This window comes from Xiphophorus couchianus, chromosome 15, assembly GCF_001444195.1.
Source record: "Xiphophorus couchianus chromosome 15, X_couchianus-1.0, whole genome shotgun sequence".
Classification (NCBI taxonomy): domain Eukaryota; kingdom Metazoa; phylum Chordata; class Actinopteri; order Cyprinodontiformes; family Poeciliidae; genus Xiphophorus; species Xiphophorus couchianus.
The window spans coordinates 5,433,425-5,449,974 of NC_040242.1; the positions used below are offsets into that span (position 1 = coordinate 5,433,425).

The 16,550-nt window shown below is 37.4% G+C and overlaps 1 protein-coding gene across 4 annotated transcripts in view; it reads left to right on the forward strand.

Annotated features, from left to right (window-relative positions):
* The first annotated feature begins 6,225 nt into the window (after positions 1-6,225).
* The window catches only part of ryr3 (ryanodine receptor 3), a 138,575-nt gene continuing 128,250 nt past the window's right edge, over positions 6,226-16,550 (forward strand). For 2 of the 4 annotated variants that reach the window (XM_028040613.1, XM_028040615.1), the window contains exon 1: positions 6,226-6,418. In XM_028040613.1, coding sequence (XP_027896414.1) covers positions 6,371-6,418 — 48 coding nt within the window. In that variant the 5' untranslated portion in view covers positions 6,226-6,370. The remainder of the gene's footprint in view (positions 6,419-16,550) is intronic. The other 2 variants (XM_028040614.1, XM_028040616.1) reach the window with 1 other exon arrangement.

The following is a 16,550-nucleotide window of genomic DNA, read 5'->3' on the forward strand; positions in this document are numbered from 1 at the left end:
AGTTGTTAATTTGTAAAGTATTGGAGGCATTTTTACCAGAAGATAACAGATAATCTTCCTTCAGCTGCAGAGTTGACCACATTAGCTTCTCATCCTTTTTCGCTCCTCTTGGGTTTGTGGCGACTCTTTTGCAGCCACTACCCAAAGCATCCAGCGAACCTTTTTCTGAATTGATCCAAGCTTTGTTCTTCTCAGAGTCTTGCCAGTCTGTCACATCGGTCAGGCTTAATGTGAGAGGAGAAGACAGGATGGGGGACAAACTTCCTGAGCTGCTGGATGCAGAGGGAATTGGGGAGGTGTCTTCTCTACCTGGTAGACTGTGCGACTGGAAAGGAAAGGTGAAGTGATGAGAATGTGACTTTGGATTAATCTCAGTCGGATTTTCTGGTTTTCCTAAAATTTTAGATACTCTGTTCTGATCTTCCAGCCAGCTTGCAACCTGTTGCAAAGCGTCTGAAGATGCCAAATTGCTGCCATCTTCCTCCTCGCTTGTTTTTCTCATCCAGTCTGAGCTGGTCAGACTGACGCGGCGCAGAATCCCCTCTACCTCCCTGATCTTTCCCATCACTCCCTCTGCCGCGGCTACAACTTCAGTTTCCTCTTTCTCGTGTTTCTGGTCTGCAGTTTTACTGCTAGGACTTAACATCTCGTTATCATATTCGGAAAGCTCGGTGTCGGAGTCGGCCTGGTTTGCGGAGAAAACCTCCCACCTCTGGGAACGTCCAGGAGAAACAGCTGGCAGCTTCACTCTCCAAACTGGCTTCAGCAGCTCAGAGGAAAAAGTCCTTATGTGCTTCATTTCTCCTTCTGTTGCTCTTCGTCTTCTTTCTGTTGCTTCCTCATCAACTATTTGGCACTTTCTCCATCTTGCTTGGCCTGGCGTTGCCCTGAAGTTACACGTCGACGCCTCTTCTTCTCTCCACCTTCTTTTGCGGGGAATTTGGACTCCAGGTGATGTTTGTAAGTCATCCCAGCTCTCTGTGTAGTAATTTGGATTCAGTTTTGTTGCTTGTTGGTCGCCCATCCTCATAAAGGCCTGGCACTCGGAGCAGGATTTTAGCCAGTAGTCCCCCAACGATTCATCTAAGGCAGTTAGGGTTTCCCTGAAGTCTGCGAGGCTGAATTGATCTGCCTGATTGTGCTTTGCTGGTTCAGCTGAACCCTCCTCTTCACGTTGAGAGGTTGGCATTTGTTGGGTGCATGAATGAGCATCAGAGACGGTAGATGAACTCTGACATATCTTCTCTTTTAGAAGTTTGTAAAAGCTTAAGGAAGAATAGGTGCTCTCCATGCTGATGTTTGTAGGTGACGATTGTTAGACCTGAAATAAAAAATAAAACTTATATTCTTGCACACCTTTTTAACTGTCAATTTAGTCTCTTGTTATTGCAAAAACACAAAATCTTACCAAGTATGTTTGGTCTAGTTTCAAGTGCAGTTTGTTTCAGTTTCAGTTTATTCAACACAGCCAAATATTTTAGACTGCGTTCACACTGCAGCCTGAAGCGACCCAATTCAGATTTTTTTTTTTTTGCCTTAATGCAACCTGAATCTAATCTTTTTATGACAGTCTGAACAGCAGAGGTCGATTTATTTAGAATGTGACCCAGGACACTTGGATATCAGATACTATCTGATCTTTTAAAACGCGATCTGAATCTTAACGGTGAGGTCGCATTAATCTGACCTGAACGTCAGCAATACTCGACAAACATCACTATTCTGCGTCCTGATACGCACAAGCATGAAGAAAAATAACAATCATGGTGGACTATAATGAGGATTAAGTTGTTAATATGCTGACTTCGTTTGGATAACAACTTTAAAATCGTAAGCTATGCTCCATCGTTAGCATCCACGTTTACTTCTGCAAACACTGAGTATTCTTCTTCTTCTTTATGGCGGTTGGGAAAACACTCTATGTGTGACCCTCTACTACGCATGCGGGTCACTTTCAGGTCGATTGCAATTCACACTGAACATCACATACAAGTCACATATATATGGAAGTGAACAACCACAAAATTAAAAAAAAAAGTCTGATTAAGCAAAAAATCGGAATTGGGTCACTTCAGGCTGCAGTGTGAATGCATAGTTCACTTGAAATAAAACAAAACTACATTAAAAGTAACTGTGTAGCCAACTTGTTTTAATTAAATGATTTCTTAATATTGATGAACTTGTACTTGTTCCATTGGCAGATTAATTCACTTACAGCAAGACATTTTCCCCATGTTTTAAGTTAATTGATCTGCCAATCAATAGATTCGTATAGATAGATAGATAGATAGATAGATAGATAGATAGATAGATAGATAGAACTAGTACTTTTTCATCAATATTAAGGAATTATTGACTTAAAATAAGTATGTACTGTATATCTTGCTGAAAAGTTTTTCAGTTAGTTTGTCTTATTCTAAGTGTACTAAGATATTTGCACTAAAAAGTAGACCAAAAATACTTGGTAAGATTTTGTTTTTCTGAGTAAAAAGAGTAAAAAGTTGCAAGGCTCCCAGTCTCGGTTGTCCAGGTTCTTATTAAATCAAACTTCACAATACCAATGTAGTTACCCTGAATCATCAGGTTACAAAGAAGGTTCTCCCTAACTCATTTACAAAATGATTTAAGTAATAATAGCATATCTTTGGACTTACCTTCAGCCAAATAGCATCCCTACTTGCAGAAGCAGGTCACTCCCTTGTTGTACCAGCTGTGATGCTCAGGTGACCGAGGACCTGTGTCCACCTTCTGTTGGGAAGCTTTTGGCCAATCACCAACTCAAGATGTAAACTCAAACATCTCCCATTGGTTCGTCTCCCAAAGCTCGCAGAAAGCTAATCCCCCCAGAGGGGAGAAAAGAAACAGACGGAGGGGATTTGCTCTAATTAGTGTAATCTTCTGGACTTCAATCAGTGCCTTAGTTATAAGTCGGTCAATGTCTAGTCTACCAGAAGCCATAAAGTTAATCTTGCATAAAGCCTCCTTAAAGTTTGCTTTCAGAAGCAAACTTTGAGAAAAGGATGTCGGCTAACGGTTTGGCCATAAGTCACATCTGTTTGGCTGAAGTTCACTGACCATTGGCTCTATTAAGGTCAGCTGTGCACCATGCTGTGCTGCACGGAAAGCTAATCTGACCACAGACCAGCTGCCTCAGCGCGATCGCTGTCATTTAAACCAAACAAACAACTGTTCATATGTCCTAATGCAGCGACCAGAACTTCAGAGAGCGCTAGAGGAGAAAATGGAGGATTTAGATGAAAAGAAATGCTAAAAAACACTTTAGAAACGTTAAAGTTTTCATAAATCTTCTATCACTTGGATCAATGTTAGATAAATATGAACTGAAAATATAAACATAACTTTTTGCTTCATATTTTTTGCAGCAAAAATAAAAATGAAGGTGTAAGGACATAGATTAATTCTGCTTTCATGAAAATACCCAACAGTCCATGGATTATAAAATCATGTTTATTTTCACCTGAAATGCGCCGCGCGGCCACTAGGTGGCGGTCATGTATAGACAGAAACATGATTTGAAGGCAGTTTCCTTTCCCAGAGTCACCTGAAATGACTGGCGCCTACACTGAGGACAATAAATACTATAGTTTCATGTTTTATTTAATATTATGTATGCAGAATCTTTTAGTTACAGTAATTTACAGCCATAAAAAACGATAAAATTCAAAGTTAACCACAGTAATCTGTTATACATCAAGATACATCTCTGGCGACTGTTATTTCACTACAAATTTGAAATAAAAACATTATTTTTGTACAATATATTGGGCAGGATATACATGGCTTACCCAAAACGGAAATATTTTTCATCGTTAAACAGTAATAAAAATTAAAAAAAACAAAATTTCTTAACAGTAAAAGTATAGTTTAATTTTGACATATAAATCGACTGACATTTTCTTATAAATATTATTTTTTTGTTGAATGTTTATGTATTAGTTTGTGGTAGAGCAACATTTTAATTTATTATGGAATAGTTTTTAAAAAAATCAAATAAAAGGTTCATTTTTAAAATCTTTTCAACATAAGATGTAATTTAGTTTTCAGACTGTGAGATTTATTATGTATTTATTTCATAATCAGTTGGAAATGTTTCTTATTTCTTTATATATTTCATTTGCAACAATAAAAACGTCAACAAAATGAATACAGGGGAATATAAACAAATATTCTGTAAAACAAAACACAAGGCATTCAAAGAGAGCAGGATGAGTTCACATATAAATTTAAAATAAAAATTGTGATTAATTTATATGCTTTATATATAATTTTGATTTATATTCTTTAAATATTTTTGCAGTTTTTTTTGCAAACCAGTCAGTGGATCCAGTATGGGATAAGGACGACAAAAACGGACATAATGAAAATGTTTTTTCTTTTTCTTAAACGTGTTTTTGTCAAGAAATTTATATATTTTGTTTTGTCTTTTTCTACAAGCGTCCACAACAGGAATGTCTGTAGGGTTAAAATATATCCTAATCCAAGGAAAGTGGCCACAATCAGATTTTTCTAATGCAGCAAAATAGATTTATGTGTAACTGAATGTAGATTCAACATAAAACCAACCAGAAAAATTTTTATCTCCAAAGCAGAAACTTCAAAAGATCTTCAAAAAATTTGTGTCCTTTTCAGAATCAGAGCGACAAGTTTGATAATATCAAATTATTTAAATATTTGACTACATTTCAGCAACAGGAAGTGATCGTTTAGTTGTCTGCATTCCTCATGGTGGCACTTCCAGCCCTGCAGCCACCAGAAACAACCAAAATATTTATTAAATGTGAATGTAACACGCCTTTTAGATGAACTACTGCAGCAATAAATGCATAATAGCTGCTGATAATTCAAGAAAACTGGTTTCAAAAGCAGATTTAATGTTGAATCATCTTCCTCTTGACAAATACTTAGCAGATTCTCTGTGGGGCTTCATTGAGGACGGATAATAACAGAACTATTAATAAATAAAATATTACGGTCATAAAAACAGACATTGTTATTTCTGGAAGTCTGAGATTGTCAACAAAGGTACAAATGAAAAGCTCTACAGTTAATTGGTTCACGGTTGCAGTGACTTTCAGCTTGATATGGACTGGCAGTATTGTTTTCTGTGCCTTTTTCCTTCCACTTAACTCTCAATTAATGTAATGGCATTCTCTAAAATCCAACTTTTGGGGGTTTATTCTTCGTCTCGATGCTATCAGTGACTTTCTGCTGGACAACCAGATATTCAGTCGTTCTCACGAGTGTTTAGGCTAATCAGAAGTAAGCAGAGTTCCCAAAAGTTGCACTCTATTAATATTAGTACTCTTTAAGAAATTACTCAAGTAAAAGTTAAAAAAAAGAATCTGATGTAATATTTACAAATTATGTAATCAGACAGACAGAAAACGTAAAGCTACGCGGAAATTCTGGTATTTTACAGACAAAATGAAAAGAAAAATACATGATTCGCACAACTCTTTTACAAATCATAAAAAACTATTAAATTAAAGCAAATATAACCGGGTGAAGTACTTCCGGTGCCAAATGGCACAGCAGGCTCAGCCGGTAGAAAATATTACAACAAAGCTTGTGAACAAACAGGAAGTCTCACTTCAACGTAAACTGTAGGTGCGGCTGTATGTCATTTTTTTCTTTTCAAGAGTAGCGATGCTTTATAAAATATTACTAATGTAAAAGTAAAACCACTCCAGTAAGTACATTTAGAAATATCTAAATATGATCGACAACCGGATGTTGCTACTGGGAGAAGCGATGCACAAGACAGGAAGTGGTAAGATGTGTTTTTAATGACCTAGTGTGAACAAACTTAATCACGCGAGATTTTAATTACGACTCTTATTTAATGGAAACATTAGCTGGAATATTGACGAAGTTTAGCGAGCATTTGTAATGGAATTACTGATATAAACCTTTTAAATTATGTTCTAATTCATTAGGATGCACCTGTTAACACATTTCCCTGCAAACCATCCATTCATAACTTCACCCGCTGCTGCTACTCAACAGAATGCGTCATTGTTTGATCAAAAAAAAAAAAAAAGCTGCAAACATTTAATCACAGCAACCATCAGCTCCAGCAGCATCACCCTCCCTCTGTAACTCGTCCCCTGCTTCCCCGGCTCACACCGCGCACTGCTCCGCACTGCTGCTGGGTGCAGGGAGGAAGAGGAAGGGGTATAAGGTTCGTGGAGGAGTGTGGGGTTGCAGAAGGAGAGGAGGGGGCCTCGCTCTGGCTGCCCTATATGGCTGTGGATGAGCTCTATGCTAATATCGGCTTGAAAGGCTCAGCTTGCGTTTCTGCCGGCAGTCAGCGGTGGCTTCCAGAGTCTGAGGAGGCGCCTTCACAGCCATGGCTGAGGGCGGAGAAGGGGAGGATGAGATCCAGTTCTTGAGAACTGTAAGTAAAATAATAAAAAAGAGAGAAATAATTAACATTTCATCGTTTCAAGCAGACTGAAGCGTTTCCGAGTCCCATCAACACTACAAATCATCCAAAGTGCATTTCTGCGGAAGTTATTGAATGGCATCGTCGGTGTCGCTGGTGCGTCTGCACAATTGATGAGTGTGGAAGTTGCCGCAGGTTGCACGCTGCGCCCCCGCGGTCACGGCGCACCTGTCGGCAGCGCTCACGATGTGGGGACGATCCAATCCGCAGGTGCAAGGGCGAAATAATGAACCCTATCGCGTTATAATCCACGACCAGGTGGATCGAGTAGTATGTCAGGTTTATCCTCGCTGCTTTGACTTTTATGGACGCATTGACCTCCTCGGGGAGAAGAGTTTCAGACCCAAGTTGTCCTTACACGCAAACCGCCCTCCGCGGTGACTATTTTAGTTGTTTGGCGCAGATTGATTACAGTGTCCCTCTCTCTGTGCGGTATTGTAAATGCTATGACAGCTTGTGTGTTGGTGTGGTGGGAACAGATATAGTGGTGCCCTGACAGAGCACATATTATTCTCGCTTGCTTCATAAAACGTTATTATTTTGGTGCTGCATGAAGAGCGATAGTCAGGAGTCAGCAGATAGTCTTGATATTTCGTTGGAAATCATGTGCATTTAGTCCAGTTTTAATATCTCCGATCCAAAGTGTGCACTTTGGTTTGTCAAAATGATGCAGTACAAATGTTCACACTATCCAGATCTTTAAGATGAGCTACATTGAAGCTAATTAAAAAAAACTATATTACTTACAAGCATCTGAAACACCAAAAGTGACAAAAATGATTAATTGAACAGCCATACAAATCTAGAAAGTTGCAGCTAATTTTTCTAAACTGTTCAATCAGTTTGAAAATAAAAGTGATTGACTTTTTTTGTATCTAAAAATACATGCATTTTTAATCATTTGGAGCCTTTGTTTTGCATACAAGTTATAAAAAGTGCCAAGCTTTAAAGCATTTTTGGTATTTGGGAAATAAAACTGAGCTTAGATAAATGGTTGTTGTTACCAAAATGTTTCCATGAAGTAAAATAATTAAATTAATTTTCTTCCTGCAGTAGCTAAGATGTGCTAAGACACTAACTACCTTAGTTACATATTGATTGTTACTGTGAAAGGACCAATATTATGATTGGAAAGTATCTTGGTCATATTTGAATTTGTGGTTTGTTTTTGCGATGCTGCTTGAACCTACAGAACAGAAAATAAGTTTCACTCTTTGTTCAACTCAGTTTTTTGTGCTCTTTTGCAGTTGTACCAATTTTCTTGATGTACTTTGTCATTCAAGTGGTTGATTTACATTTGCTGATGTTGCTTGGAAATGGCATTTGAAGGCATTGATAGTTTTTGTTTTGAATGTTTTAGATTTTTTTTAGATATTCAGTGTAGTGGCGTCAAACATTGGACCTGCCGTGTGAACACCGACAGCTTCCCAGATTGAAACAACCAAACATCAAATTGGTGATAAGAAACAGTAAAATTCATATGTTTTACTGGATCATTTTTGTGTTGCCATGAAGCGTTAAGATATTCAGATTTAAGCCAATAACATGATGTGATCTCTAGCTAAGCCAGGGTGCCATTACTTTTTTATATTCTGTTATATGAGCATTGCAACTCATATTTGCTAATATATACATCTCAAAGAGGTGCTACTGTTACGAAATTCATATAAGTTCAACATATATGCTGTAGCAGCTAAAATCCTATATTTTAGGCTACTAGTTGTTGTGCTTGAAGGCGTTGTTCTTACGTGCGTTCAGTAGAGATTTACCATGCCGATCTTTAGTTTGACTTATAAAAAGGTCATTTATTGTACAGAACAATGTCCATTGTTTGCTACTTCCATGTAGTTACACGTAAATTCGACATCAAAACCTAAACCAAACACAGTGGAAAACTGTTGCCTCTTCCCACTAACACCTGAACAGAATCACCGTTGACCTTATATACCCATCCCCCATCAGACACACAGAACTCAAAATGAAATTCACCCCCTGGTGGCGATAAACACAGAAAAGGATAAATGGCTCCTACATATGCTATGCTATGCAGATGCTTTGTCTGCGCTGATGAAGATTCACTCAGATCTACATGCTAAGTGCTATAAGTGGCTCTCTGTGGCGGGGTAGTTGACCTTCTTTCTTTATTTCTGATTAATTCAGCTAACAGTTATTCCCACACAAACTTTGAGAAGTGAACTAGATTTCAGAGATGATCTGACGATAAATCAGACGAAAACATTCGCGTCTTTGGGGTTATTTACATAAATGCCTCAATAATGAGAGAGATATTTTTTTGGTTTTGGTGAATGTTTTAACTCTTCAAATTCAGAACTGGACATACATTTCCTGAGCATTTCATAGAATGACCATTTAACTGTATGACTTGGGTTACACCAAGTCGTAGTTCTTGGAATAGTTTGTGGGAACTTTGGTCGATTCCTTCTTGAAACGGAATCCTAGATAATATCTCGAGAGGTTATTTCAGTATTTACACATACCATTGTTTTTTGTGAAGTGCATAAATCCTCTTGGCAGTGAAACTTCACAGTTCAGATGGTGCTCTCAGGTTTGTTTACAAGTTTTCCCCTTTTTCTTTCCAATCTAACAACCAAAACTGACGTTATATAAGCAAGCACTGTTTGAGGTGTTGCCAGTTGTGCCTCTTTTGGCTCCAGACATTTGGGGCTGCATCCTGAGCAACAACATATACTTCATTTGTGTGACTTATGAATAGGAATGTGCGGTATATACCGTACAAATTTGTCCTACGATAGAGAGCTGTAGTCTACCGGCTAACTGTGGTAATGCTTGTTGCATTAAAAGTGGAATTATTTAAACATTCATGAAGACTGATTCACGTTTATAACTGGTGTTATGTCATGTTTATGACAGTGTCACGTTAGCTTTATGCACACCCCTTCAAATTAAGTGTTACTGAAAGTTTTTGACAATTTTTGACAAAAATCTGCAATAAACTCCCAATTATGTATTAGTGCTAAAAAGTGCGGGGATTTGTTGATTTCCATGATAATTCTCAAGAAACTGGAGGGACTGATTGATATATTTTGGCAGTAAACAGATAAAAACTGCATTGATTTGATTGATAACAATATTTAAGCTCACTTAGTGTTTAGTCTAGAATCTAGAGGGCCACATAACAAGCTACAGCGGTCCAGATTTGGCCCACGCGCCTTGAGTTTGACACATGTGCTGTAAGCAGCCTGAAGGCCGGGCTGAGCTGTCGGAAGCAGATTGGGACCTTGTTCTTAACAGCTCCTACTATTTGTGATGCCAGTGATATGCTGACCCACGCCTCTCAGATTCTACTGTCACACTGGCATCCTGCTTATCTGATGACAACAGCGATTTGAGAGCGGCGGAGTCAGAGGGGGAGGGCAGTCTTTCCCTGAGCTTCTTAGAGCTGAGAGAAATGGGATTTTATAGGAAACCCTAAAAGAAGAATGCTCTGGAAACCAACTCATCAGTTTATTATTGTTTTTGTTTGTTTTGTTTACAGCTGTAGAGACAATTTTACTTGGTTTTACTAGTTAAAAACAAGGTTGGATTTGCAAATATTTTGTTTTTTTCTTACAGTAAATTTCTAAATAACTGATGCCAAGACAATGCTGCTAAATTTGTCATCTGAGTTGTTTATCAGAACTATCTGTATTTTGTCAATTTTTTATCTTTGACAACAAAAATAGATAAGCAAAGACGAGAATCGAGTCTGTCTGAAGTGATTCAGATCTTGATCCAGATCCAGACTGAAACCCAAACGTCTAACTTGGGTCATGCCACAGCTCTTCTTTTGAGTAGTACCGCCAACACAAGAGGAACAAACAAACATAACTTTCACCGCCATCTAATCTCAACCAGTTTAGACACAGGCTTGTTTCTTTTTGGAAGATTTAAAAGTTCAAACGTAGCACAGTTTAATTCCTGACGCTTTTGGCATCAAAATAATTGAACTAACTGGAGAAAATAGTTTAGAAAAAATATAAAAATACATTTCTACTAGTGAAATATTTATCATTTTTTTTGTATTCTGCAAAAGTCACACGGCAGAAAAACCTTACTCATGTTCTCTTACTCAGCCAAGTTGAGTTTGTTTCTAGGTTTATTTTGTAACAATACATAAGACGACTGAAAGTCCTTTTTCCCTGTTGCAGGGCAGGTGAGTTGCACCTTTTCTCAAACGCAGGTGATTGACGCTTGTATGGCAGCAGCAGCAGCTTCTCTGCTGGGCTTATTTGGAGTTTATGTTGTTCTGGAAGCCTTGTGCATACCAAGCCAGAGACTCTGGGGGTTTAAATTTAGCCTTTTTTAAGACGATGCTTCCAAAGCACATACAGCTCTGCTGGCCTGGCACTAAACCACACCATGGGGAACTGCTTTAGCAATGACAGCACAAGACTTGAAACACTTAAACACCATTTTTATGGGGATGAAGTAGCATTTAAACGTAACCACTGAGTAATATATTAAATTTTCTGGAGCTTAGTGTGTCTGGTAATAGGCAGAGTTAAAAAGTTGACAGATGTTCGGGGGATTTTAAATTAAAAGTGATAGTTGTAGTCAGGTTTAAGTGCTTTTCAACTTATAAAATGCTCCTTACAATGAAATGCTCCTTGCAATAAAATCCATCGTAGGAAAATGAACCCTAACCCATTGATTTATCCACGTTATACCCACTGCATTCCTTTAAAAGCTTGACATGCTGAGAAAAATAAAGAAGTAAAACTAACTTTGAGTATTTCAGGATTAGTAGTGTGGCTTCAAGAGATTATTTATTTTATTCTGCATGATTTATGGGACAAGAAATAAAATAAATAATGAGTTAGATAACTTGCTTAAATTATAGTGCAGTGTTACAGTGCAGTGTTTTTAAACATTATCCGCTTCAAAAGTTGTTTAATAATCCAGTTCATGGCATAATTTCCTAAAAATGCGTTGCATTCCAACAAGGTGTCAATAGAAGACCAAACCCGCAGCATCACAGATCCTCTACCATGTTTATCAATAAACATTTGGAGTTTTTTCTACTTTATGCCACAGCCACTTGGGATGTTTATAGCTAAAAATAACTCATTTAAATTAATCTGATACATACAAATTGTTCCAGTTAAGGTTCCAAGGTCAGAAAAGTCCTTTTCTTTTCCTGGCACGCCTCCCGAATAACCAGTTCATATGTAAATAGCTGGCATCTGCACTGCAAAAACACAACATGTAACCAAATATTGGTTGTAAATAAAACTAACTAAAAAGTAACTTTTCAGCAAGAAATAGGAGGTTGTTTATAGTCAGTTATTCCTTTATATTGGTGAAAAAGTACAAGTTCCACCAGCACTGTTACCTAGCAACGCCAGCCAAGCCCGGCCGTCACCTAGCAACATGTATCCATGTAGATATGGATACATTTATGCAAGTAACTATTCCTGTGGCGTTTTTCTGAGTTATAAAGATTGATAAATATTAAGAGTTGCAAAGAGGGACTTGCCTCTGTCATACATTAGAAAAAAAACTTCTGATCACTTTTTAAAAGTAAAATATATTTTATAACACGTGTCAAACTCAAGGCCTGTGGGCCAAATTTGGCCCGCCGTAGCTTTTTATGTGGCCCTCTGGATTCTAGACTAAACACTAAGTGAGCTTAAATATCATGTTATCAATCAAGTGAATGCAGTTTTTATCTGTTTTCTGCCAAATTATATTAACCTGTCCCTCCAGTTCATAGAGTATTGTTGTTGAAATTCAAACAAAATCAACAAATTGAGCTTAAAAACTGGGAATTTATTTCTGATTTCTCAAAAATTGTCAAAAACATTATTACTTGTACTAAACAGCTGCCTCAGCTTTAAGTGATGTCAGATTATAGTCCATGATCTATACAGGGAGTAATAAAAAGTTGGATTTATTGTCATAAATGTTGCAAAAAATTTCCAAATTAGTACCACAAACACTTACATTTTTATTGCAAAAAAATCACTAAATTCTGGAGGGACTGAAAAGATGTTCAATACTATCTAATTTTAAGGATTCATTGATATTTTAACAGTTTGTGAACATATTTTATCAATACATTCTGAAACAACCGGCCCTTTTAGAACATTCATGATCTGGATTTGGCCCAAAACGAAAATTAGTTTTACACCCCTGCTGTATAATAAACATTAGAAATTCTTATTATTTTATAGAATATTGACAGATTATTTTACCTGGAAGTGTGGAAAGACACTCTTAGATATAAGAAAGAATCTTGAATGGACAGCAGACTTTTTAGGAAGAGTGGAAAAGTAAAGGAAACATCCTGTGTGACTCACTTCATCATTATTCCAATAGGCTGCATTTCCTTCGTGTCACTCGCTGATGTCCTTGCAAAGTTTGCCTCTCTTGTGGATGTGTCCTAAACCATCAGGTGAAGCTCTCCCAGCTGGACCCAAATGAAATGTGAAGGATTTCCTCTGTATTGATTTAGCAGGCCTGGCTGGCAGAGGACCAGTGTGTGCTCTCAGTCATCTGTAATGACGGACAGGGAGGCGGCTGCCGGCGCCATCAGTCACAGAAACACATGATTTAACTCTAGCTGGGTTCAACGCAACAACTTTTAATTTAATTTGTAAATGAAATGTCAGAGGTGTAATGGGGGAAATCCCATTAATTGATCGTTTAAATTATGCAGGACTGGGTAGAATTATGTTAGCTTAGCATTTCCCCGCAGGAAAAGGGGTGACTTAAGTTTGCATCCTGGGATATTTGGATTTCAGTGATGTAACTCCCTACCTATAAAACATGAAGGTGGTATGATGACATTGTTCTCTTTCCAGTTTCCATTCAAATGCTGCAGGAAGAGCTAATTAGTGACAGCGTGACCTTTTATGACCTTCCAATATGACACACTGTTTGAATTATTGACTGTAAACTTATGTTTTGTATTTTTACAGTTATTAAATATAAATGTAGCAGGAAAGTGAGTAGGTGGGTTTCCTTCAGTAATCAGTAGAGAGTAAAAGTAAATGCAACTGTTGGGTTTCTTTTGGTTGATTTTCATTATTGATCAGTCTTTTTTATTTTAAAACTTTGAGTTGTTAGTAATTTTTTATACATTGGATCAGCATCTCCAGAGATCTTACAGCTTTGTTGGAACTGAATATATTTTTATTTGTCTTTATTTTTTTCTTCCTGCTTTTGGATTGCTTCATTGGCTCGAAGAGGGGCTGTGTGGAGTAGTTATGAACAGTCAATATGCTACCTGCAGTAGTTTAAAAACCAGAAGCCCTGCAGAACTTCTGACATCCACTCATGAGTTAGCAGATGATGCATTCGTGTTTCAGTTCAAATATTTTGTCACATGTTGAGTTTTTGGTCAATAGTCTCAATGCGTTGCTTCAAAATTGGCTAATTTGGTTAAGAAAGCTGTTTTGACCTCTACTCAACACATAAAGCTACAGTAATATCATCTCTGGCTCCTGGTAATTATGTTTTCATATAACTCAAAAATGCTAGGCTAATGTTATCATGTTTTATCTCTGTTTTTATATGACTTATTGATAATTTGGGTCCCATGTGTTTCATTGCAGTTTTGTACAGAGTGAACAAAAATAAAAAGTTATTTTCCAGTTTCTGACCTTGCAGAAATAGTTACTGACTACTGTTTCAGCTTTGTGCATCCATACTGGGATGCTAGCTGCTTGCTACAAACACATATTTGTAAGATTGACGATATAATACATCAGTTTTGCCAGCCATTCACTTGAAAACAGTAGGGATTTTTGCAAAATGGCTGACCAAGTTAGCCTTGACTCCAATATAAATCATTTAAAAACACTTTGAGGCAGGCAACACTTATATTCGGATCAGTAAATTACTATTTCAGATGGAATATAAGTTAGTTTTACTCAAATGAGTATTTCCTTTTTATTCTCCAAATCATAAATTAACACAATCTGTTTCTTTCTGTGAGTAAGATAATGACTGCTAATAAATAATACATACAACTAGGGCTGTATAATTATATCGATTCTACGATATTTATCGATGTTTTTCCACCCTCAAAAGGTATCAATGTTTCATCTGTGTGTATCGATAAGTTAAGCCATAGGGGCTCATAAGTTTATTCCGTCTTTTTAACACGTCTGGTTTGTGACGGCGTAGCAGCAAGACTCCACCTCCCCCAGTCTCACTTTTGTCTTGTGCTTAAAGTGCACATTATAAACTACACACCAGTTTTTAAATTGTGTTAATAGGCCAAGTAAAACCGGAGTTATGCTAATATAAGTAAACCATATTTTTCCGAATGTCAGAGAAATGTCAAAAACCGGCTTTTCCGGTTATGTGAAAGGGAATGAGCTTCCAAACGTAAAAAACGAAACGCAACATTAGATTCCCTTGTTTTTGGAAATCTCAAATCTTCAACAAAAAACGATGGGCTGTATTTTGTTGCTAAGAAACGAAGTAAAGTTGCGCAAGTAACCGTGAAAGAGAAGCGGAACGGAGTAGTAGTAGTAGAAGAGGGGAAACCCGCAGCCGCATTCTGGGTGCAGTGCGGATTGCCATGATGACGATGGCGGCTCGATCATTCTTATTAGCAACTGACAAAGCGTGTCAGAGACTGAGAGTACAATGAGATCCTGGCAGTTTGAGAGGCAGCTACTCAGAGGTCCAACAGGGGAATGGCGGCGCTGCGCAGCTGCAAGGAGTCAATCACTACGGGGTGAGGCAGAGCCACTCCCCCAGCAGCTAGTAGTAAACGGCTTACAGCCACGGCTAACTCCGAGAGCCAAGGTAGAAAAACCTTTTTCCTAGAGTCCAAAGGACTTTTTTACTCCAAAATGCAGCCACACTATGTCCAAAAGAAAAACAAAAGTGCAATAATTTGCATACTGAGAGTCTACAGAGGCTGATGATCTCCCCACTCAGCTCCTGGATCACTGTTAAAAGTTTGAGTTTTATGTCAAATCCACATGAATTAAATGACAGAAACTAATTTTCTCTCTGCATCTTTGATTCATTTTGTCCAGCTGTAGACTGTTAGACTCTGTCCAATCAGAGTCAGGTATTGTAGTTGGTGCTTTTAATCAGTTTTTAATAAATTAAATCCAAGTCTATGGAACACAAAATGTCACTAAAATCACTCTGTCCTAATAAAATCGTAAAAGTGCATCGAATCGTGTTGAATTGTGTCGTTTGCCAAACATTGTGATACATATTGTATCGTGATCAGAATATCGTATATTGTATCGTGAGATTATTGTATCGCTACACCTCTAACAACAACAACACACGAAATGGTACAAGCAGGATACTTTAAGTTGTGGTGAACCGTGGGAGAGAGTAACTTAGCTCAGTTTTTCAGATGCTCTGACTTAGCTGCTACAGAATATGCTGAGGTATAAATATAAATATAAAGTTTCCTTCATGAAACATTAGAGCCTTTAAGTCTTTTTGGGATGTCAAAAGGCACAATGTCACTTTGAACAAAGTAGTTTCTGTTAGATGTGAATATCCAGCTGTAGGAGCTGTAATCTAGGTGAGACATCTTGTTCTCCTGGATAAACCCACAAATCATTAACAAGTCTTTTAGCTTTTTCACTGACCATTTTGTTGCAAACCCTTCAGAAGCATTACATTTTATCCTGCATCTTTTCTTTATTTACTATTTGGTGATAGTAACTTAGTTGTCAAGAAACTGGAGGGACTGACTGATATAATTTGGCAGTAAACAGATTAACATCTTTTCAGTCCCTCCAGGATTTTGTGATTTGTTTTGTGATTTTTTTGCAATAAAAATCAAAGTGTTTGTGGTTCTAATTCGTAAATATTGGAGCTTATTTATGACGTTAAATGTGATTTTTTTATTCCTCGCTGTACAGATCATGGACTATAATCTGACATTAATTAAAGCTGAGGCAGCTGTTTAGTACAAGTAAGAAAGTTTTTGACAATTTTTGAGAAATTTGTTGATTTTATGTGAATTTCCACGATAATTCTCAAGAACCTGGAGGAACTGATTGATATAATTTGGCAGTTAACAGATAAAAATTGCATTGATTTGATCGATAACATAATATTTAAACTCACTTAGTTA